The sequence below is a fragment of the Somniosus microcephalus genome, chromosome 2, assembly GCF_052327205.1.
Source record: "Somniosus microcephalus isolate GS21.2 chromosome 2, FLI_Smic_1.0, whole genome shotgun sequence".
Classification (NCBI taxonomy): domain Eukaryota; kingdom Metazoa; phylum Chordata; class Chondrichthyes; order Squaliformes; family Somniosidae; genus Somniosus; species Somniosus microcephalus.
This window is the reverse complement of record NC_140988.1, coordinates 238175902-238198894: the sequence shown is the minus strand read 5'-3', so window position 1 is coordinate 238198894 and position 22993 is coordinate 238175902. Positions and strand designations below refer to the sequence as shown.

Below are 22993 nucleotides of genomic sequence, written 5' to 3'. Positions count from 1 at the left end.
CAGGGGAAAATCCCTCTGAATGATCAGGCGAGGATGGAAGCGGGACATTGACACGACAAGCAGCAGTCGCGCCTCCAAATCACCTCCATTAACAAAATCCAGCCCAATGTCTCCACAGCCTAGGAGCCCGAAGGTAAGCGCGGATATTATTAGCGGGTCGGAGGCGTACTCCAGAGGTACGCCTCCGACCACAAATTCCAGGCCAATGTTTTTAACTGACTAGGGAGTAAATGGCAAATTATTTACTGGATCTGTGAGCAATGGGCTTTCAAAATATTGATTACCTTTACATTGAAAACTGGATTGGTTCAAGAGAAATAAAGACCTGAAATAGTATCTGAGTTGCTTATTATTGTTTGTGAACTGAAATCAGCAACACTGGCAACAACTAAACCAAATACTCAGTGAAGATGAATTTCCTTCAATTCCTATACAGAAATTGAGAAATTCATATATCAGCTTAGACAGAAAGAACGCAAGTGAAACACCATTTCTAGGTCTTGCATTTCAGCTTATTTTGTTTCATTAGGATTTACACAATTAAGAATTGTAACTGCTCCTCTCCAGTTAAGAAAAGGTGTTAAAAATTGGAATTGAAAAGTCAGATTACTGGATTTCAGAGTGTCAGAAAAATATATATTCAAGGAATCAGTTTGATTTCAAATGTGGCAGTGGGAAAAGATTAGCTGGAGCTGCATTTGAGGTAGTGCTTCTGTATGAACAGACAAGTTGCATAATTAATAAATTATTTATTTCTATGATTCAATACTTTAATTTTTATTATGACTTTTTTGTCCCCATCAAGGTGAGGGATGTTAATTCTGGAGAATGGTATAATTTTCCACTCCAGGTATCCAATACTCCCACATCTGATGTAGTATGATTAGAGTAAAGCTCCTTTGATGCAGCACGAGCAATGTGCCTACCCTCAGAAGGGCGTTCCCTACTGTCCTAGTCTTGCATTTTCCCATTTCCCACACTAGCCTCTCTGAGTCAGATTTTTTTTGATTGATAAACCAGGTTGCAGGTTCAAGGCCCATAGTACAGGACACCATCAAGGTTGAGAAGAGTAAAAAGAGATGAAAAAAATCAGGAAGAAGTGATCAGATGATGCCATGCAGGGCTTTAATGGCCTGAGGATTGCAGGAACAGGGAAAAACTAAGGACAAGGAGTTTCAGGTTTGAGGAGAATTAGAGTGCGAGACAATTAACCTTGATTTCATCACAAAGAGGATGTAGGAAGGAAGAGGAACAGGGTGGCATTTTTGAAGATTAGTAGGAGCAAGAGAAGAAAGTTCAGAGGAGCACTGAATATAGTAGTTAAAATATAGAGTTACAACAAAGAACAACTAGAAGGTAGGAATGGAGACTGGAATTTTGCCAGTGCTCAGTGGATGGGACAGGTGGCGGGTCAGCTGCTAAATTTAAAATGATTGACAGCGGGTCGAGAATCCGCTGTCAAAACACGCACACTGGACTTTCCCGATGCCGGGTCTGCCAGCGCTGAGCAGACCCGACAGGCAGCGGCGGGGGAGGCAATTAAAATCATTAGTGGCTTGTTTACAGCCACTTAACAATGCTTTTCTCCCAGCTTTTTGAATTTCACAGGCCGCCCACTGGTTTCCCGCTGTGCCTAGAACTCGTCTGTGAAGCTGAGGCAGGAGGTCAGTGGCCATTGATTCAGCTGATGAGTTGACAACTTCAAATGTCAAGTCAAAGCTCCCAGCTGATGGAGAAATATTCCCTTAGCCATTAGCTTCTCTAAACTCCATTTCCACTACAGATTCAGAATGCTGCAAGTCTTTACACAAGTGTTTCCATCCAGTCTGACCTCATTACCTCTCCCACCATTGACAGATCGCTTTTGTCATCTCTACTTCACCTGCCATCTATTCCATCAGCATCAGTGCCCTTTATACTCTCTGATCCGACCCGACCTGCAGAGGCGGGCGACCCAATTAAACCAATTATTGGGTTGTTGACAGACCCTTACTAATGTTTTTAACCTTTCCTTTTAACTTTCACTGCTTGCCCACAGAGGTCCATGCTGCTCGGGGACCACATCTGTGAACATGAGGCGGGAGTTGAATGGCTGTTGCTGCAGCTGATTACTTAACAGCTTCAAATGTACAATAAAAGCACCTATCTGACAGATCATCACTTTCCTCAGCCACAAATTCTGCAGGTTTTCTACTTTCCACTCTCCATTCACTCTCACCTCATTGGAAGAACTCTCTCACCATTGACAGATCGCTTCTGTCATCTCTACTTCACCTGCCACCTATTCCATCAACATGGATGCCATTTATACCGTCTCACCTTGGTCCTCAAAATCCGACCATGATCAGCCCCAACAGCAGCAGCACCAGTCTCACCAGCAGCACCAACAACAACACTGACCTTCTCCGCAATCACCTGATGCTGCACAGGACAGAGGGCATCAGCACCTGACCACATTGCTGCCCAGGAGGTCAGGGATGGCCTCACCATGGCCAGATTTACTTTATTTGACACTGTAGACCTTGGCTGCCACATGATGCGCCAGGTTGGCACCACCCCACACCAACACCATAAAGCATCCCTACAAAGTCAACAAAAATAATTAGAAAAATTGTATTAATGTTAGTCATCGTTTATTTGAAACCGTTTGAATTCAGAAAGAGGTTCGGATAATGAGATTTCCTATTTAAGCACAGTCTCGCAATGGAATTTCCATTATCCATGCTCCAATTACCTGCCTTCCTGATTATCTGCCAGAATGTTTGTAGGACATAATCTTGCATGCAACGTCACCTCATTACACATCTACTGACAACCATTCTCTCCAGACAGTACACATACAGCGATTTGTTACAGATGTCGATAGCCCCGGTACATTGTCAAAGTGGCCATTCATTATCCGTGGCTGTGAGTATCAGCAGGCTATTGGCTGGGGGTGTGGGGGGATGGATCGGGAATCACAGCCACGTCTCACTCAGCATTCACTTTCAGGCTTGGATCACTGGATACGGAGATTTGTAATCCTGCTCTGGCTGTGATCAATTAACTCAGCACAGACAAGGCATGAAATCTTTGATGTTCGCAGTCTGCATTACATGTGGTGCATTTACCTCATTAAAATACTGGGGAGCTCCTGAGGCCAATTTTTAATGTACAGATATTAAACACACCGAATCCAAAATATGCCTCTGAAGGGCTTGAGGATATTTCTAATTGTTCATAATGTTCTTTGTTAAACTTTAAAATAAGCCAGATAAAATCATGCAAAATGGAGCATTTTGACAAAGATCATTTTGTACAGAACAATTTATTAAGCTGCCTTGTGTTGGTTTGTTCTATTAATTTAACAATGTCACTGCAGAGATGTATAACTTGCTTCTGAAAAGGAGCACAACCTAGTGATCTGTGTAATTACCTCATTAAATTGAAAGTGAACTAAAAATGTAGCAATAAAATGTTCAGCTGCTGTTTGAAGTTAATCTCTTCACAAGTACAAATCTAATCTTTGGTCTAAATGAAACGTTTCCTGCAGTGGGATTAATCTGGATGTCTGATTATATTGTTAGCTGTCTCCTTATGTTTGTGCAGTCCGTGCAATTTTACATCTGTCTGGCAGTCAGAAGTAATGCAGTGGAATCTTAAACACTTAATGAAAGAGCTATCTGTGAGACAACAAGCAAAAGCAAAACAGACAAAACAGACAACCAACCGACAACCTCACTGGGAGCTTGTGCTATATTGGTATTGACCAGCATAAGTGATAACTACAGTTTAAAGTTACTTCATTCACGAAACGCAACCAATTAAATTCTATTACTTGTTCATCAACACAAGGATTACAGTAGCTCACCTTCTCAGGACAACTAGGGATGGGCAATTAAAGAAAGACTTGCATTTCTATAGCACTTTTCACAACCACCAGACGTCTCAAAGCGCTTTACAGCCAATGAAGTACTTTTTTGGAGTGTAGTCACTGTTGTAATGTAGGAAACGCGGCAGCCAATTTGCGCACAGCAAGGTCCCACCAGCAGCAATGTGATAATGACCAGATAATCTGTTTTTGTTATGTTAATTGAGGGATAAATATTGGCTAGGACACCATGGATAACTCCCCTGCTTTTCTTCAAAATAGTGCCATGGAATCTTTCACGTCCACTTGAGAGAGCAGACGGAGCCGCGATTTAATATCTCATCCGAAAGACGACACCTCTGACAGTGCAGCACTCCCTCAGCACTGGAGTGTCAGCCTAGATTTTTATGCTCAAGTCCCTCTAGTGGGACTTGAACCCACAACCTTCTGACTCAGAGGCAGGTGTGCTACCAACTGAGCCACAGCTGACACTGAAATGTAGCTATGCCAGCATCACCCACATCCCGAGAATAATTTTTTTTTAAAGTTACTAAAACCAACAATGTCAAGCTCCTCCAGTAGCTCAAACAGTAAATGCAACAACCAGTAAGCTACAGAACTATACAGACAAGGAAGGTACCGGTTTTGATCCCTAGTCTGTGCTAATATATTGAGCCAAGTCTTGCTGGAAGAATAAAAGCGTGTTAATGACGTATGCCGCTATTAATATACAAATCAGCTAGCAAGTTCAGGGGATTAAGAGTTACGTCGTGAGTTGCAAATCTCCAGAACTTGCTGGTCGATTTACGTCGCTCCGCCATTTGCTTCGCACAAATGGCATCTCGCCCTTAGTCTCCCCATTATTTTTAAGAACTTGCTGGGTTTGCACATTAAATATCCATTAAACACGTCGCAGAAATTTCAGGCTGAGACTTAACAGCGTAAGTACCTTTTTAATTATGAGATTTATATCCCTGCAATGCCTATCAAATGCTTTGGCCTAGAAAGGGAACAATTTAAACTATTCAATCTCATTCCTGCATGTAGTAAATTGTTGTTACAGATTTTTTAAATGTTAAGTTTTTAATTTTAAATGTTTTTCTTACTTTTCCTTTCAGTCTCTTTTATCTCTCTTAATCCAATCCTTCTTTCCCTCTCTTGATTTCTCTATCAATACCTGATTTGACTCTAATTCACCCACTCTAATTCACAATTCTTCTCCATTGTTCCTCTGTTTCTTCCTTAATCCTTAAATCTCATTGGCTAAGCAGATACACTGTGGGTCCCGCTGTTCACTAAGGTCCCAGATGCCCCTTTGCCCTTGCTTTGCTGTTATTAGCTCGCACTTCCAGCAAGTTATGGCACAAAAATATTTTGAGTTGAAAGGTGCAGGAAAAAGTCTAACTTACGGCAGGCGCTGCGAGATACCCCACAGGACCTGGGCCATTGCAGGTGACAATAGGGGTGCTATGATTGGCCAAAGAGCTTCTGAGCTAGTTGCTGATCTCTATCCGGTGATGCCTGCTGGAAAGTGTACATGTGTAGATGTTGGTTAAGGACAGGAACAGTCTCTCCACTTTGAAATAGCCTATTGATATGCACTATCAAGCCTACACATGAAGGAGAGTAACTTTGCCAAGGTACTAGAGCAAAAGCAAAATCATGCAGATGCTGGAAATCTGAAATAAAAACAGAAAATGCTGGAAAAACTCAGCAGGTCAGGCAGCATCTGTGGAGAGAGAAACGGAGTTAATGTTTTAGGTCAATAACCTTTCGTCAGAACTCAGGTACTAGAGAATAGACAGTACCCATGGGGCCACACCCTTACATGAGTCAGCACCTTCAGGAGAGGCGAGGCGAAAGGCAACAACATCTAGGATTTGAGGTACCATATCGAAATACCCAAACAAAAAGGGAAGGATATTGAACATAGAATCATAGAATCATAGAATGGTTACAGCACAGAAGGAGGCCATTCAGCCCAGCGAACCTGTGCCAGCTCTCTGCAAGAACACCTCACCAATCCCACTCTCTCGCCCTTTCCCCGTAGCCCTGCAAATTTTTTTTTTCACATACTGATCCAATTCCCTTTTGAAAGCCATGATTGAGTCTGCCTCCACCACCCTCTCAGGCAGTGCATTCCAGATCATAACCACTCGCTGTGTAACTTTTTTTTTCCCTCAGTTGTCTTTGGTTCTTTTGCCAATCACCTTGTATCTGTGACCTCTGGTTCTCGACCCTTCCGCCAATGGAAACAGTTTCTCTCTATCTACTCTGTCTAGACTCCTCAAGATTCCGAATACCTCTATCAAATCTCCTCTCAACCGTCTCTGCTCTAAGGCGGACAACCCCAGCTTCTCTAGTCTATCCACGTAACTGAAGTCCCTCATTCCTGGAATCATTCTCGTAAATCTTTTCTGCACTCTCTCTAAGGCCTTCGCATCCTTCCTAAAGTGTGGTGCCCAGAAATGGACACAATACCTCAAAAGATTCATCATAACTTCCTTGCTTTTGTATTCTATGCCTCTATTATTGTAGCCCAGGATCCCGTATGCTTTTTTAACCGCTTTCTCAACCTGCCCTGCCACCTTCAACGATTTGTGCACGTATACTCCCAGGTCTCTCTGTGCATGCACCCCCTTTAAGATTGTACCCTTTATTGCCTCTCCTCGTTCTTCCTACCAAAATGCATCACTTCGCACTTTTCTGCGTTAAATTTCATCTGCCAAGTGTTCGCCCATTTCACCAGCCTGTCTATGTCTTCCTGAAGTCTATCACTCTCCTCATGGTTCACTATACTGTACTTCCAATTTTTGTGTCATCTGCAAATTTTAAAATAGTGCCCTGTACACCCAAGTCCAAGTCATTAATATATATCAAGAAAAGCAGTGGCCCTAGTACCGACCCCTGGGGAACACCACTGTATACTTTCCTCAAGTCTGAAAAATAGCCGTTCACCACTACTCTGTTTCCTGTCACTTAGCCAATTTCGCATCCATGCTGCCACTGTCCCTTTTCATCCATGGGCTTCATGAAACAGAAAATAAATTCACAGCTACAGCAATGTAGCACCTACAATGCTGTTTCAGCCAGTGCTATCAGATTTTGTTGTGCTGTTCAATAGGATTTCCTAACCCTCAAACCCTCTTGTACGTGCACACCACTGGGACAGATGTCAACTTTTCAGCTGCACAGAAAGGGGAAGGGAAACCTGTTATCTGATTTTCCTCTAACTCACTGGCATGAATGCCAGTCGCAGAGGACCATCATAGAGCTTAGTCATAATGTAGTACAAAAGTAAAAAAAGAACTTGCATTTATGTAGCACCTTTCACAACATCCAAATTGTTTCTCAGCTAATGAAGTACTTTTGAATTATAATCACTGTTGTGATGTAGGAAAACTCAGTAGCCCATTTGCACATAGCAAGGTCCCACAAACAGCAATGAAATAAATGACTAGACAATGGCCCTGAATTTGGCGTAGCTAAAGAGAACACCACCGACATCCGAATGAAAGATATGATTGCACTAAAGAGGGTACAGAGGAGATTTATGAGGATTTTGCCTGGGCTGGGGAATTTTAGCTATGAGGAAAGATTGGATAGGCTGGGGTTGTTTTCTTTGGAACAGAGGAAGCTGAGGGGAGATTTAATTGGGGTGTATAAAATTATGAGGGGCCTAGATAGAGTGGATAGGAAGGACTTATTTCCCTTAGCAGAGAGGTCAAGAACTAGGGTGCATAGATTTAAAGTAATTGGTAGAAGGACTAGAGGGGAGTTGAGGAAAAAAAAATTTACCCAGAGGGTGGTGGGGGTCTGGAATGCACTGCCTGAAAGGGTGGTAGAAGCAGAAACCCTCATCGCATTTAAAAAGTACTTGGATATGCACATGAAGTGCCGTAACCTGCAAGGCTACGGACCAAGAGCTGGAAAGTGGGATTAGGCTGGATAGCTCTTTTTCGGCCAGCACAGACACGATGGGCCGAATGGCCTCCTTCTGTACCGTAAATTTCTATGATTCTATGAATCTATGAAATCCGCACTTACCTCATGCGAAACCCCCTTCAAGAAGTTGCTGTCAAATGCTGCAGAGTTGTGCGCAACGTAACGGCCCACGGATTCCAGCAGCACACCGTTGTGCGTATGTGAACCTGGGATCACATGTGGCGGTGCTCCTTTCACTTCCTGACTCTTAGCCAATCAGGAAACAGAGGAAATTGCTGATTTGCCTACAACTCATTTTAAAAGGCTATAGAAATGAATAGTACTCAGTGCTCAATTCTTTATTTTTACTCTTCCAGTTTCTGTTGTTTTAAAGTCTTTGCTTCTTTTTAATGTTCACTGTAAGCTTTCTTCTTAATATTACTTTTTTGTTTCACAAAGTGCATGTTTCAAACACACAGGTATAGTATGTATGGAACATGTTTTACTTCCTCCCTCTTTTCAGCCAACCCCCTTATGTTGTTTCTATCATTCTCTCTGATTCTAAAGATCCCCTGTCCTTGTCTGTAATTTTCTTTCTGCCACAACTTCTGTTGCTAAATAGAAGTAAGTATTTACTCAGACTATTTCTGCCATTAATACACAGAGAGCTTTTGCCAGGAGCAACTGGTTTCCCCAAGCAGGCACTGTTCAACTGCTGATCGGGTAAGGCGGCCCAGTCCGATCCCATCGGGCTGCAAAAAGGGGGAAATATGACTCTCCCAGCTATGGCTCACCTCATAAAACAATTGTCCATTAATAAAACATAGCGGTGATATTAGTCCCATTCAATTTTCTCAAGCTATTTTCTACCCAATAATCAAGATTACCACTATTTCTGACCACTACAGCTGAGATAATGGATACAATTTCAGTATGAATTACCTAATCTGCTGGAAACAAATTTGCTTTTTGTGTGACAGCAGCAATGTTTGGAACAGGTTTGTAATACAATTTTCTCATCCCCCCTCCCCTTATGCTGTGCAATAGGCTTCCTGCGCCTGTTTGTAACAGATGTAAAAATTTTCAGGGTAATTAATTCGCAGTAGGTGGGCAATTAGATCAACTTTTTACCAGCACATTCATTTGAATGAGGAGGTGAAACATGCAGCGAAGTCTATATGCAGTCAGAATTTGACAGATTGCAAGTTTGGGGTTTAGCGCATGTGCAAGCGCATGCAGAAATCCCAAATTTGCGGTCAGTTTCAAAGGTGGTATGATGGCATACTCTGTGAGTACACCATCATACTGACCGCGAATTCAGGGTCAATCTGTTTTAGTGATGTTGTTTGAAGGTAAATGTTGGCCAGGGCACTGGGAGAACTCCCTGCTCTTCTTTGAATAGTGCCACAGGATCTTTTATGTCCACCTGAGAGGGGATATAAGGTCTCAGCTTAACTTCTCCTCTGAAAGATAGCACCTCTAACAATGCAGCACTTCCTCAATACTACACTGAAGTGTCAACTTAGATTATATGGGGGAAAAGTTCAGTATCGCCCTGTTTGGGGCGCGATTATCGGTCGTGCGCAAAGTTTAGCACCTGGCGCTAATTATCGCCTCCAACTGCAAACTTAGCTTTTATCATCCCTGGAGTTGATTGGAGCACTAAATCAGGTGCTACACACCTCTCTTAAGGCGCAAAGGCCGAGGAGCGAGGTGTTACCTCAGAGCGCTGGCAAAGCTCATGTGATGTCAGTCAGTAATGGAATACAGACACAATGCCGCCGGCCAGTTCTTTAAGGGGAGGGTTGATCTTGCTCTCCATCCGCATCCTGCTCATTGCAGCCTTGAATCTCGGCCTGGAGAGACCTGTACATCAAATCTGCTGGAAAGAACAATGGAGAGACCCAGGGAAAGAGCTCAGAGTGCAGCCCCCACAGTCTTTTCTAAATCGATACAAGGAAGGGCAAATCAAAATGAACCTGCAAAGTGCTGCTCAGTACCCAAAACTCCTTCATACAGCGTTGAATCTCTCCAGAGGTCTCTCTCTCTCTCTCAGAATGCGTGGTGCAAAAATGTCACCAACAAAAAAAGGCAGGAAGCGGTCGCCTTTAAATAGCGCTCCCCTAGTCCCTTTCTGACTGCAAAACGCTCCCCTCAACCTATCGTTGCTAGCGGCAGGTGGTAAGGCAGGGGGTGCCACTCAATATCCGGTCCGGGGTGCTACCGGGACGTTGCACACTTGACTGACGTCACGATCTGCCGGCGCAGGAGATTGTGGCGATAGTGTTTAGCGCCACCGCAAAATGTCTAGTTAATTTCGTGAGCGGTGCAAACACCGCCGCTAGTTGCTTTGCGCCTCATTAGTGCCCTCTTAAGGCGCTAACGGGAGGCGCAAACCAACTGAATTTTTCCCCCTATGTGTTTATGTCTTTGAAGTAGAGCTTGAACCCAGAACCTTCTGACTGAGAGGCTGACACCTAATACAATCATCTCAAATTATTCAAAGTTAACACCTCTCAGCAATATAATTATGCAGTTATCAAAAAGACACTCCAACAAGCTCCCTCTTTACTATCAACTTTGCAAATATATTAAAATGTTTAGGGGTTTTGCAATTGTCCCCCCTTCCCTTTTTCAATGACATGGTCACCAGATCGCAGCTTATTGCCTGCGTATCTATGGACACCAAATTTAAAGGGTTATCTTCATAAAAATTGTGAAGTGAACCTTTTATTGTTTCTGGAGGGAGAAGAGCAAAATGAGCTGTACATCATTCATGCCACAATAACAACATGCATAATTGATACAATCATGCAATTTTTATACATTGTATTGTTATTTTGCACATTGGCAAGCAAACAATAAAAGGTTTAGGAAACACATCTTCGTAAAAACAGTGCCCTTTTAAATATCATGTATAACATTGACTAGTGTGAAGAAAGAGCATATGTGGTCCCCAGCACAGGAACAGTGCAAATTAGACTATATTTGTACCAAGGATTTCACGAGCAGCTGTTAAAAGAAACAGGGTCACATAGTAGCAAAGAATATTTAACTTGCATGACCTCTGTCAATGTAAAATCAGTGAGGCTCGGAAGTTTATTATTAGTAAAAAAGAAATGGTGTCATCACATCAAATGAAGTGAAAATCTGTTACAAAAAAAACTGTTGAGCTGAAAGGTGCAGCGCAATTAAAACACTGTAAATTACAAGATGAATTCTGACAAAATAATTTGATTCGAATCAATCGCAAAGCCTCTTTACCTGTTAGTGAAGATGTCCCTGATGTCTCTTCAGTTCTTGGTAAAGTCATGACGCATGAGACCTGTATAGAAATGAACATAAATTGAATCAGCTAAGCTCTCCATTTTTTTCACAGCAGCTTCAGCAGTCAAAGGCTCCAGAGAGCCTGCATAACCTAGTTTGGTGGTGTTTATCTATTGCATTAGCTTGTATTGAGTAGGCCATGAAGTGCAGAGCAGCCATATCCCAAGCAGGTCTCAGTGCTGGAAACATACAGGAAGGAGTAGTCCCCACATATGAATTGAAGCTTTCTGATTCAGGTGGTGTAGTAAAACCTTATGCTGACAGGCTCCTCAGTGTCTTCTGGGAAAACATTTTCCATTCAGAGCAGCCTGGCTATTGCGTGTATGGCATTGCTACGAGGCTCACAGTCGATGGAAAGCAATTTCTCCACTGGCTTTCAAGGTAATCCAACTTGATCTCAGTGACCATGAAAGTAATTTCAGTTCAGGATGATTTCTTGATTTAAGAATTTTTATTTTTATATGAATAGCACTGTGGTTTCAAATCTCGGTACAGTTTTATTTGTCTAATGTATCCAGATAAACAGTGTCTTGAAGCTAAATCGGCCAAACAATGTGCTCTGTGTGTCTTAAAGTGGCAGTGAGGTTTCACGATTCCGGAACGACAATATAAAAAAAGACACTGACTACAGATTGCTAATAATCATTCAGACTGTTGCTATTTATACATGTTACATAACTTTCACTCTGTAACCTTTTATCTTTATCCATCTGTAATATGAATTATGAGAAATCACAGAACAATGTAATTTCTCCATAGAATATTTACCTTTGATGGTCACTTAAAAGGATAACAGTACCATACAGCATAAAACAGCAACAACACCTGCATTTATATAGCACCTTTAACATAGTAAAACGTCCCAAGGCGCTTCACAGGAGTGATTATCAAACAAAATTTGACACCAAGCTACATAAGGAGATATTAGGACAGATGACCAAAAGCTTGGTCAAAGAGGTAGGTTTTAAGCAGCATCTTAAATGAGGAGAGAGAGGTAGAGAGGCGGAGAGGATTATGGAGGGAATTCCAGAGCTTAGGGCCTAGGCAGCTGAAGGCACGGCCGCCAATGGTGGAGCAATTAAAATCAGGGATTAAAACCATTAAAATTCTTTAGCCTTGCTCTCAGCCATGGTGGCAAAGCAGGCACTACATTTAGCAACAACATCCATGGGGCAGGGGAGCGAAAGATTAACCAGATTTCTGCCCTGATCTCAAACCAGTGACTCCTGCCTAGAAATGGCATGTGTGGACGTCAGGTGAAGGCAGAACCGGGCTCACCCATGGTGCCTGCCATCGACACTCACTGTATAGGCCCACCCACAAATAAAGGATACTTTCCTGATTTAATGGAGAGTGGCCAGCACACTTGGCACCATACCCCAACATGAGACAGCACAATCAGGAGAGACAGGGAGAAAATGGACGAAAGTCTTCATTCTATGATGATCAACAGCAGCATTTTAACACACATATGCTGCTACTAAATCGAGTGGGTGCCACAATGCGTGATGCTAACGCTATTTAGCTGTATGCAAAGTAGTATAGTTATTATCTCCTAAAGACAGATTTTAAATATCATATGCAGTTTAGAACTCTACTCTGTTTCAATGAGTAAGGTAGATTTTTATCAGACTCTAATGCTTGAATTGCTCTTGGCTGCAAGTTAGTATTTACTAATTAGATAAATATAATCTTTTTTGATTCATTCATGGGATGTGGACATCGCTGGCAAGGCCAGCATTTATTGCCCATCCCTAATTGCCCTTGAGAAGTTGGTGGTGGTGTTAAGCTGTGAGGAGGACACAAAGAGCCTGCAAGGGGATATAGACAGGTTAAGTGAGTGGGCAATAAGGTGACAGATGGAGTATAATGTGGGGAAATGTAAGGTTAGGAATAATAGAAAAACAGAATATTTTTTAAATGATGAGAAACTATTAAATGTTGGTGTTCAGAGAGATTTAGGTGTCCTAGTACAGGAAACAGAGAGACCTAGAAATTCGTTATAGCCAAGAAATGGGCAGTGTTTAGACTAAAAATGATTAAGTAGCACCAGTTGAAAATCGTCCAGGCTGCACGCAAAATTCATCCTCACTCCTCATTAAAATGATTGCAGGTATGATTCTCGTCTAAAAACCCAAGCTCATTGGCGTTACACTGAAAAGATGGACCAATATCAGGTGTAGTCTAAACTCAAGTAATAATTGCCACCGGCTTTTTTCACTACTTAAAGGGGAGGTTCATTGATGCTGCAGCACTTCATTCTCAGCATTGTTGGGTGTGCAGCTGCCTCAACAACCATAAGAAGAAGGACAAGGAGAAGGAGAACTTATTTACAAATCCTGATGGCAGATCACTGCCCCAGGGAGAGAGCCCAGAGGTTTTTGGATGAAGCTTTGGAGGCATTGGTTTCAGCGGAGGAGAGAAGGCGGGTGGCCCTGTAGCCCCCAACTGGCAGGAGGCCCTTGACGTAAGAAAACTACTAGGCACTTGGTCTAAGCGTTAAACAAAGCTTTAATCAACTGTTTTACAACATGAGGTCTAGTTGTGTCCTTCACTAGTTCCTGTTAAGAATGTCCTGCGCAAGCTGGGCCCAGGCCCAAGTATTTATACTCTCCCTGGACAGCGCCACCCGCAGGCTGCTCAGTTGATTCATGTCAGTCCTCGCCACAAGTCTGCCAGACTATGTGGAGGGAGGTGGCACACCATGTCATGGGCAGCTCTGTGGTCCCCAGGACCCACACCCAGTGCAGGAAGAAGTTTAACGACCTCATACGGGTGGTCATGGTGAGTGAAGACTTCAACAAATGATACATACCATCATCTGTACCACAAGCTTCAAACACTGCTCAATACACCACACCCCCAGCATTCACCCACCAACAATCTCTACCTAGCAACACTTCACACCCACATCTCACACCTTGCACACAATGACAGCTATGGCAGGCACTAGGATCATTGGGGGAGAAATTCAGTATCGCCACGTTTGGGGCGTAATACTCAAGCGGGCGTGAAATTTAGCGCCCAGTGCAAATTATCGCCACCTACTGCTAAATTGACCTGCTTCGCCCCAGGAGGTGCTTGGAGCGCTAAAACAGGTGCTGCACGACTGTCTTAAGGTGCTAAGCCGGAGAAGCGAGGCGCTACCACCGAGGGCGGGCGCAGCGCAGGTGCGGCCAGTTAGCGATTGCACGCAGACACGCTGGCGCCGGTTAGCTCTTAAAGGGGAGGTTCGATCTTGGATTGCAGCCACACCCTGCACATCGGAGCCCTGATTCTCGGCCTGGACAGACCTGCTGCCACATTCTAACGACTGGGACCATGGAGAGGGCCAGGGAGCGAGAGCAGCGGTTCAGTGAGAGGGCCTTGCAGGTTCTGGTTGGCGCGGTGGAGCGCAGGCAATCTATCCTGTTTCCGGACAGTGGCAGGAGGCCGCTGCCCAACGACTATCGCAAAGCTTGGAGGGAGGTGGCTCACAGAGTGACCTCCAGCAGCATGGTGCCTAGGACCCCTGTGCAATGCATGAAGAAGTTCAACGACCTCACTCAGGTCGTCAGGGTGAGTAACCTTTTCAGTATCCTCTTCATCCCTGCATGTCCACCTCACTTTATGGCCAAAGGGTCCTGAAAGCCCCAATGCCCAGCCCTCATACAACACCTAGGGGCCTTTCATGAAACTCACATGCACATTCAGCACTTTACACACTGTAAGGGCTAATCGACCATGGGAGGCAGTGCAGCCAAGATCAGGGCTTCACACTGTAAGGGCTATTCAACCATGGGAGGCAGTGCAGCCAAGATCAGGGCTTCACACTGTACTCAGAGCCCGTCCTTTCTCTTGCAGGGCAAGCTGTTCCATAACAGGAGGCAGCAGCAATGGACCGGGGGAGGCCGGCTTCACCTTCAAGCCCTCACCAATCTGGAGCAGCGAGTCCAGCGGATTATGGCAGGCCGGATGATTGGCCCCGTCACCACTGCAGATGCCGACCCCGTTCTGGACAGCAATGGTAAGGTGATCACCTTTTTGACCTCTCTCCTTCCACTTGTGCCTCACACTAGCATCCTTTGCCACTATCGAACCAATACAGTGCATTGCAGCACTCATGCCTCCCTCGCTGCCGCCCTGTCCTCACGCTAAAGCCACTTTTGTACCTCCCTGCTTTCAGAAGCTGATTCGCCAGGTGAGGAGGCGGGCCCTCAAGCTGCCACTGTGAGTGACTTTGAAGGCGAGGAGGAAGAGGGAGACGGACCATCAGTGCCACCCTCAGCCGAGGCAGCCCATGGCCATAATGGGGAAATGTCTTCCCTGGAGGGGAGCAGGGGGGAATGGTCTGAGGAGGGTGAAGCTCCGGTGCGGATCCAGCGGGCGGCAGCAACCCAGGGGGGTGGGGGTTAGGGAAGCTCGGCGGCCTTCTCCCTGGAGGGAGAGTCTGGCCTCGAGTCCTGCTACAGCGAGCGCAGAAGAGGTGCGGCTCCTCGCTGAAATGAGCGCCCAGGCGGAGCACAGGCACACTGAGCTCATGGCTGCAGTGGCAAGGAGTCTGCAGGACTTCGGCGCAGCACAGGCAAGGAGTCTCCAGGACTTCGGCGCAGCACAGGCAGCACAGGCGGCTTCCACGCAAGTGCTTAGTGGTGCAATGCAGTCAGTGGCTGGTCTGATGCAGACGCAGATTGAGGCCACATGAGCACTGACTGCTACCACCCTCGCTGGATCGGGCACAAATCACCGGGGCCCTCACCGTGCCGCAGCAGGCCAGCAGTCTGTGCTTCAGCAGATTGCTCCGCATGCTGCAGTGCTGCCCCGTGGGAGTGCCAGTGTGTCGTCCGACCAGGGAGTTGCTGTCCTCTGTCAGGATGGCAGCATTCCTGCTGCCAACACTGTCACTTCTCCACTGCAACTGCAACCACCTGTAGGACAGACTGCTGCCGACCATGCAGAGTTGGAGCAGTCAGCAGCCAGGCCCTCCAGGCCCAGAGCTGGTCCAGGCCCTCCAGGCCCAGAGCTGGTCCAGGCCGTCCCTCAAGGGCACCTGCCGACTCAGTTTCTGACACTCAGCAGCCTTCCCCCAGCCTTGCTGCAGCCACTGGGGTCCCATTGCGGAGGAGCTGCAGGGTGGGAAGGGACGAATCTCGCAAGCGAAGCAGATCACCCTCGAAGGGCAAAAAGTAGGAGGTGTGGCAAAATGCTGTTAAATTTTTTATTGAAGGCCGAGGATCGTGGTCATTTTTTGCTTACTCTTTTGTTCATTGTCTCCAGGTTGTGAGAGCCAGTTATGTGTCTGACTGCTTTTTGGGGGGTTTCTCTCTATTACTTTGTCATGCGGGAGGGGCACACAGTTTGTTAAATAAAGAAGTGTCTTTATTCAGAATGTGCATGTTTGCTCTTTGAACTATTTGTTGCCTTGACCGGCTTAGAGGTTGGGGAACGGTTCCATTCATGTTCTTTCAATGGCAGAAGCCATTCCCTCAGAGGGGGCCTAGAACTGACTTACAATAAGCCACTGACGGACGGCCCTTGCACTTTGTGCCTCCCTCCCGTCTTGGTGCTCATCCTCCTCCTCCTCCTGCTCCTCCTCCTCTGCTGGTGCTCCAATATCTGGTGGCAGTGGCTGGGTCCTGAGGATTGCCAGGTTATGCAGCATGCAGCACACTACAACGAAATGGGAGACTCGCTCAGGTGAGTACTGAACGGCTCCCCCTGAATGGTCCAGGCAGCGGAACCGTCGCTTGGGCACGCCGATTGTGCGCTCAATGATGTTCCTGGTCACTTGATGGCTCTCATTGTATCAGTCTTCAGCAGGGGTGCTGGGCACACAGAGTGGGGTCATCAGCCAGGTGCACAGAGGATAGCCCTTGTCCCCAAGAAGCCAGCCTCCTGGGTGAGCCAGGGCTTCGAAAAGGTCTGCCACAGAAGACTGGCGCAGGATGAAGGCGTTGTGGCTGCTGCCTGGAAAGCGGGCATTGACAGTGAGTATCAGCTGTCTGTGGTCACACACCAACTGGACGTTCAACAAATGGAACCCCTTCTGGTTGCGGTAATCCTCGGCATTCTCTTGCGGCGTCTGCAAAGCCACACGCGTGCAGTCAATGGCGCCCTGGACCATGGGGAAGCCCGCTATTCTTGCAAATCCCATTGCGCGCTCTTGCTGCTTGTCCAGGGTCATGGGGAAGGAAATGTACTGACGTCTCCTTTTAAAGAGGGCATTCGTGACTTGACGGATGCAGCAATGCATGGCCAACTGGGAGATATTGGCAATTGTCCCCAGTAGCGGATTGGAAGGAGCCAGTGGCATAGAAGTTGAGAGCCACTGTCACCTTCACTGCCACCGACAGAGACGTCCTGCTCCTCAGTTGAGGCTGCAGATCTGGCTGAAGCAGGTGGCAGAGCTCAGTGACCACCTCCCTGCTGAATCGCAGCCTCCGAAAACACTGCTCCTCAGACATGTTGAGGTATGAAAACTGTTGGCGAAAAACCCTGGGACGGTAAGGTCTCGTGTGCCGACGCCTATTGGCCCTCCTCCGTCTGGCCATGATTGGCACTCCCTCTCGGCATCTCTGAGCCGTCTCAATGTAATGGAGAAACCCAACATTTCCACCCATTGCAGCCCCCATAGTATGTGGCCACTCAAGGTTATGCCAGTCACAAAGCAAACCAACTACAAAGTTCTGGGCCGAAGCCAGAAGTACCTCTGCGAGCGCTGAGTCAATGCAGAAAGCTCTCTCCCTTTGTCTCTCTGCAAATCTCTCTCTCTCTCACAGAAGGAGTGGTCCAAAAATGGCTACCACAAAGAAGCCAGGAAGAGCCCCCTTAAAATAGCGCCCCCCCAGCCCCACAGCGACTGGGAAGCGTTCCAGTCAACCAGTCGCTGGGAGCGCCAGGCGGAAAGGAGGGGGGCGCCACTGAATTTCCAGTTCGGGGCGCCCCAAGGGCGTTGCACCATGAAATGACGTCAGGAGCTGCGCGTGCAGCTGAGCGGGCATTGCGGTTTTGCGCCACCGCTAAATGTCCGCTCAATTTCGCGAGAGGTGCAGGTCTCACCGCGCCCGGGCGCTAGCCACCTCGCGCCCCACTTATCGCCCTCTTAAGGCGCTAACGGGTGGTGCAAACAACTGAATTTCTCCCCCATTATTTCTTAGAATTCATGTGATATGTGTGATAAGTTTATAGATAAATTTATTAAGTATGTTTGGAATATTTCGTGGTCCCTCCCATTTCACCTTTTTGCCCAGGAGGACGCTGTGATAAGCCATGAGACAGGGATTATATAATGAGGATGTGGTGAGTTACGAGGATCTGGGGATTCAGTCATGTCAATCGGAGTCTGATGAGACGGTCACAGACAGTGTTCTGCCCTCGCAACGCGCTTCTCTGCAGAGCTAGACAGATAGCGAACAACTCGATATCTTCCAATAAAATCACAAGGCTTGACTTTTCTTGTAACACTTTACTGAACGATTCTAATTGTAAAACTGAAATACAACACAGAAATGGAAGCACACATTAGTATACAGGCGCATAACTGATATGTATACACAGATTTAGGTACGCCTGAGCAACACAGTACATTTAGTAAACTGGGAGGCATTCTCTTTAAATTAGCCCTGTACATAGTGTATGAAAATACAGCTACTAGTTAATCAGCTAGGCAGAGAAAAGTTACAACTAAACATTTTCTACAACATACAGTGCACATTAATCATCCATAGCATTCTAAAATACTTACAGACAAACAATTTCCAAAACTCAAGCATGGGGATAATACAACTGCCCAGAGCCTGTGCTGCTGTAGGAGCACCGTGGTGTAGGTCTGTGTCCCAGCGAGGGCTCCACGAGGACTACGTAGCAGTCCTGTGGGGAGCGTGATGACCTCATCACGCTCGGTAGCGTTGTCCGCGCTTGGGGCGTCACGTGATGCGCGTGGTCGCGTTTCTGGCCGTGGAGGCCGAAGTCGGGAGCGGGAGCTGGAGGCCAGGCTGAGCCGATGCTTGCCGCGGGAGCGGAAGATCGCGTCGCTCCCGGCGGCTGGTAGATGCGGCCAAAGACGCTAGGCCGGGCTGTGCCGGCAGCCTTTCTGGAAGGCCGAGTCGGGCCGGCAGCCGCCTCACGCACGTCACGTCGTACGTGCCGTGACGTCAGCACGCTACGTTGTACGTGACGTGACGTCAGCACGCTAAGGCGCGTCTTAAAGGGGCAATGGCCCTAAAAGGTAAGTTAAAGGGGCAACGGCCCCAACAGGTAGGTTATACATATATAAGTAAGTTAAATACATACAGTGAGGTTAAGTTAGAGGGAGAGGCAGCACACTCCCCGCTTGGTACAATTCCATTGTACCACTACAGATACAAAATAAACCTGAAGAAAACGTCCTTTGGCTGCAACATACTCAGAGTTCGTTCTCTAGGTTACTTCAGAAAGGAGGATCTCTGAGACTGGCCTCAGAAACACTTTGATAGGCCCCTCCTTGACAATCTTCACCTCCACCTTGCGGACCCTCTTGTCCCTGGTCGGCAGAGTTTTGACAACCAGGCCCACTGGCCATTCATTTCTGCGTGCTTGGCTGTCTTTCAGCAAGACAACGTCTCTCACTTTGACGTTTGGCTTGTCTTCTGTCCATTTCCTACGGCTCTGTAGGGTGGACAAATACTCTCCTCTTTGCTTGGGGAATGTCTGTCCCTCTTCAAGACATTTGAATTCCTCCTTGAAGACATCATGCTGGACAGAGCGAATGATCACACCTTTGGCTTGTGATGGCTCACTTGTGCTGGATACTTCTTTAGAACATTTCCATCCTTTGCGTTCTATGTTGTCCGAATTCCCCTTGAAGGATGCTGCTACATGAATGAGTCGGGCTGTGGTTCGGCAGAGTGTTCTCCAGCTTGAGAATCGCTCGAAGCTTTGTGAGCCCAACTGAGATTCTGAGGCTTTGGTGACCAGGGTCGTAACTTCAGGCCGAATCTCGGTATCAGCTTCAGGCTCCACAAGGGTGAAGGGATTGGACTCAGGAGTCTCCTCTGTGTTGACATTAGACAGGAAAGAGGGGCCCGAGAACCAACTGCTTTGCTGTAGGTGTGCTGCTGGTATAGACCTGGTAGCATGGTCTGCAGGGTTCAGGTCCGTGGGGACATAGCACCACTGGTCAGGGTGAGTGGATCGTCTGATACGAGTCACCCAGTTGGAAACATACACGTAAAACCTTCTTGTGGAGTTGTGGATGTAACCAAGTACAATCTTGCTGTCCGTGAAGAACTTGACGGCGCCCACATCGATGTCAATCTTGTCTCTGATCAACTGTAGGTTCCATTTTGCTTCTTTTTCAGGGAGGAGTGGAGCATCCCACTCACTCTGATCCGATGAGAGTTCCCGTACAAATGCTTTTCCTTGCATTGTTATGGGAGCTACGAACCCCAAAGGGTCGTACAAACTGTTGACTGTGGACAGGATGTCTCTCCGTGTGAATGGCCTTTCTTCACGGGACACCAGGAATGTGACGCTGTCTGTTTCCAGGTTCCAGGAGAGCCCCAGGCTCCGTTGAAGGGGGGGAGGATCCACTCCAAGGTGCAAATCCTTCAGATCCTTGGCACGGTCCTCTGCAGGGAAGGCTTCCATCACCTGTCCACTGTTCGATGCTACCTTGTGTAGTCTCAGGTTGGGCTCTTTCCATGACCAACAACTTTCAGGACGGCCATCTAACTCCAGAAGGCCCGAACTCAACAACTCTCGGCGGATAAGGCACCCAGCGAGGTCCTGTGTACCCTGTGGCTCGGGTGAGGACTGCTTGGCTGGATTGGCCGAGTGCTGTGGAGGTCTCTGTAGGTAAGTCTTGCTTGTTTCTTCTCCTTTAAGCTCAGTGTCTCCAAAAACAGGCTGTTTGCTACTGTGTTGAGTAGCTGGTTCTGCGTTGAGATAGTTGGATGTTTCCTTGGAGAACAATTTGGAGTGTTGTTGGACACACTCACTTGTACGTTGCACTGGACTGAGGGGCTGTCCCAGAACATATGTTTCCTGGCTGGGCTCCCCGCCTTTGTTCTCCTCACCTTCTTCATAAGCTGCGGCTTTAGCTTTAGCGGCAGCTCTCTGGCTTTGGAGAATGTGGAGACTGGCAGCGAGGTCAGCTCTCTGCTTCATAACCCTAGCTTCTTTTTCAGCAAGGGCCAATTGAGCCTGGGCAGCTTTTGCCTTGGCACGTGCTTTGGCGGCTGCAGAAGCTGTCGATGACGACGGTCTGCTGGACTGCCGAGATGATCTAGTGGATACTTTAGAGGACTGTGCTGTCTGCTTCATCACACTAGCGTCGAGGTCAGCTCTCTGCTTCATCACACTAGCGTCGAGGTCGGCTCTCTGCTTCATAAGGTCAGCTTTCTGCTTCATCATACTAGCTTCGAGGTCGGCTCTCTGCTTCATAAGGTCAGCTTCTTTTTCAGCGAAGGACAATTGAGCCTGGGCAGCTTTTGCCTTGGCACGTGCTTTGGCGGCTGCAGAAGCTGTCGATGACGACGGTCTGCTGGACCGCCGAGATGACCTAGGGGATACTTTAGAGGGCTGTGACTTGGCATCGTTTGCTAGGAGAGGCTCATGCTTCTCGCTTGACTGGTCGACGTCCTCTAGGGTATATTGTTTTCCTGAGCGTAGACTCATGGTAGCTGAGTGGTATCTTCCTGCGCTTGAGCCCGCTGTGCTGTTGTCTTTTTACTGTTCTGCCCTCGCAACGCGCTTCTCTGCAGAGCTAGACAGATAGCGAACAACTCGATATCTTCCAATAAAATCACAAGGCTTGACTTTTCTTGTAACACTTTACTGAACGATTCTAATTGTAAAACTGAAATACAACACAGAAATGGAAGCACACATTAGTATACAGGCGCATAACTGATATGTATACACAGATTTAGGTACGCCTGAGCAACACAGTACATTTAGTAAACTGGGAGGCATTCTCTTTAAATTAGCCCTGTACATAGTGTATGAAAATACAGCTACTAGTTAATCAGCTAGGCAGAGAAAAGTTACAACTAAACATTTTCTACAACATACAGTGCACATTAATCATCCATAGCATTCTAAAATACTTACAGACAAACAATTTCCAAGACTCAAGCATGGGGATAATACAACTGCCCAGAGCCTGTGCTGCTGTAGGAGCACCGTGGTGTAGGTCTGTGTCCCAGCGAGGGCTCCACGAGGACTACGTAGCAGTCCTGTGGGGAGCGTGATGACCTCATCACGCTCGGTAGCGTTGTCCGCGCTTGGGGCGTCACGTGATGCGCGTGGTCGCGTTTCTGGCCGTGGAGGCCGAAGTCGGGAGCGGGAGCTGGAGGCCAGGCTGAGCCGATGCTTGCCGCGGGAGCGGAAGATCGCGTCGCTCCCGGCGGCTGGTAGATGCGGCCAAAGACGCTAGGCCGGGCTGTGCCGGCAGCCTTTCTGGAAGGCCGAGTCGGGCCGGCAGCCGCCTCACGCACGTCACGTCGTACGTGCCGTGACGTCAGCACGCTACGTTGTACGTGACGTGACGTCAGCACGCTAAGGCGCGTCTTAAAGGGGCAATGGCCCTAAAAGGTAAGTTAAAGGGGCAACGGCCCCAACAGGTAGGTTATACATATATAAGTAAGTTAAATACATACAGTGAGGTTAAGTTAGAGGGAGAGGCAGCACAGACAGCCCATCCAGAAGGACGACTGTCTTGCTACCTCCGCCCTCCCTCCTGTTCCTCCTCCTCCTCGTCCTCTTCCTCCTCGTCCTCCTCCTAGAAACATAGAAGATAGGAGCAGGAGTAGGCCATTCGGCCCCTTGAGCCCATTCCAACATTTAATGAGATAATGGCTGATCATCCAAATTCAGTACCCTGTTCCTGCCTTCTCCCCATATCCCTTGATCCCTTTAGCCTTAAGAAATATA

The 22993-nt window shown here is 47.0% G+C and overlaps 1 protein-coding gene across 1 annotated transcript in view; it reads right to left on the bottom strand.

Annotated features, from left to right (window-relative positions):
- Window positions 1-22725, bottom strand: part of LOC147123302 (uncharacterized) — a 63949-nt gene extending 41224 nt beyond the window's left edge. Inside the window, exons 1-2 of the mRNA XM_085965755.1 lie at window positions 22172-22725; window positions 20520-21917 (exon numbers count right to left, since the gene is read on the bottom strand). Of these exons, the coding sequence (XP_085821881.1) occupies window positions 20520-21736 (1217 nt within the window). The 5' untranslated portion in view covers window positions 21737-21917; window positions 22172-22725. The remainder of the gene's footprint in view (window positions 1-20519; window positions 21918-22171) is intronic.
- Window positions 22726-22993: the final 268 nt, after the last annotated feature.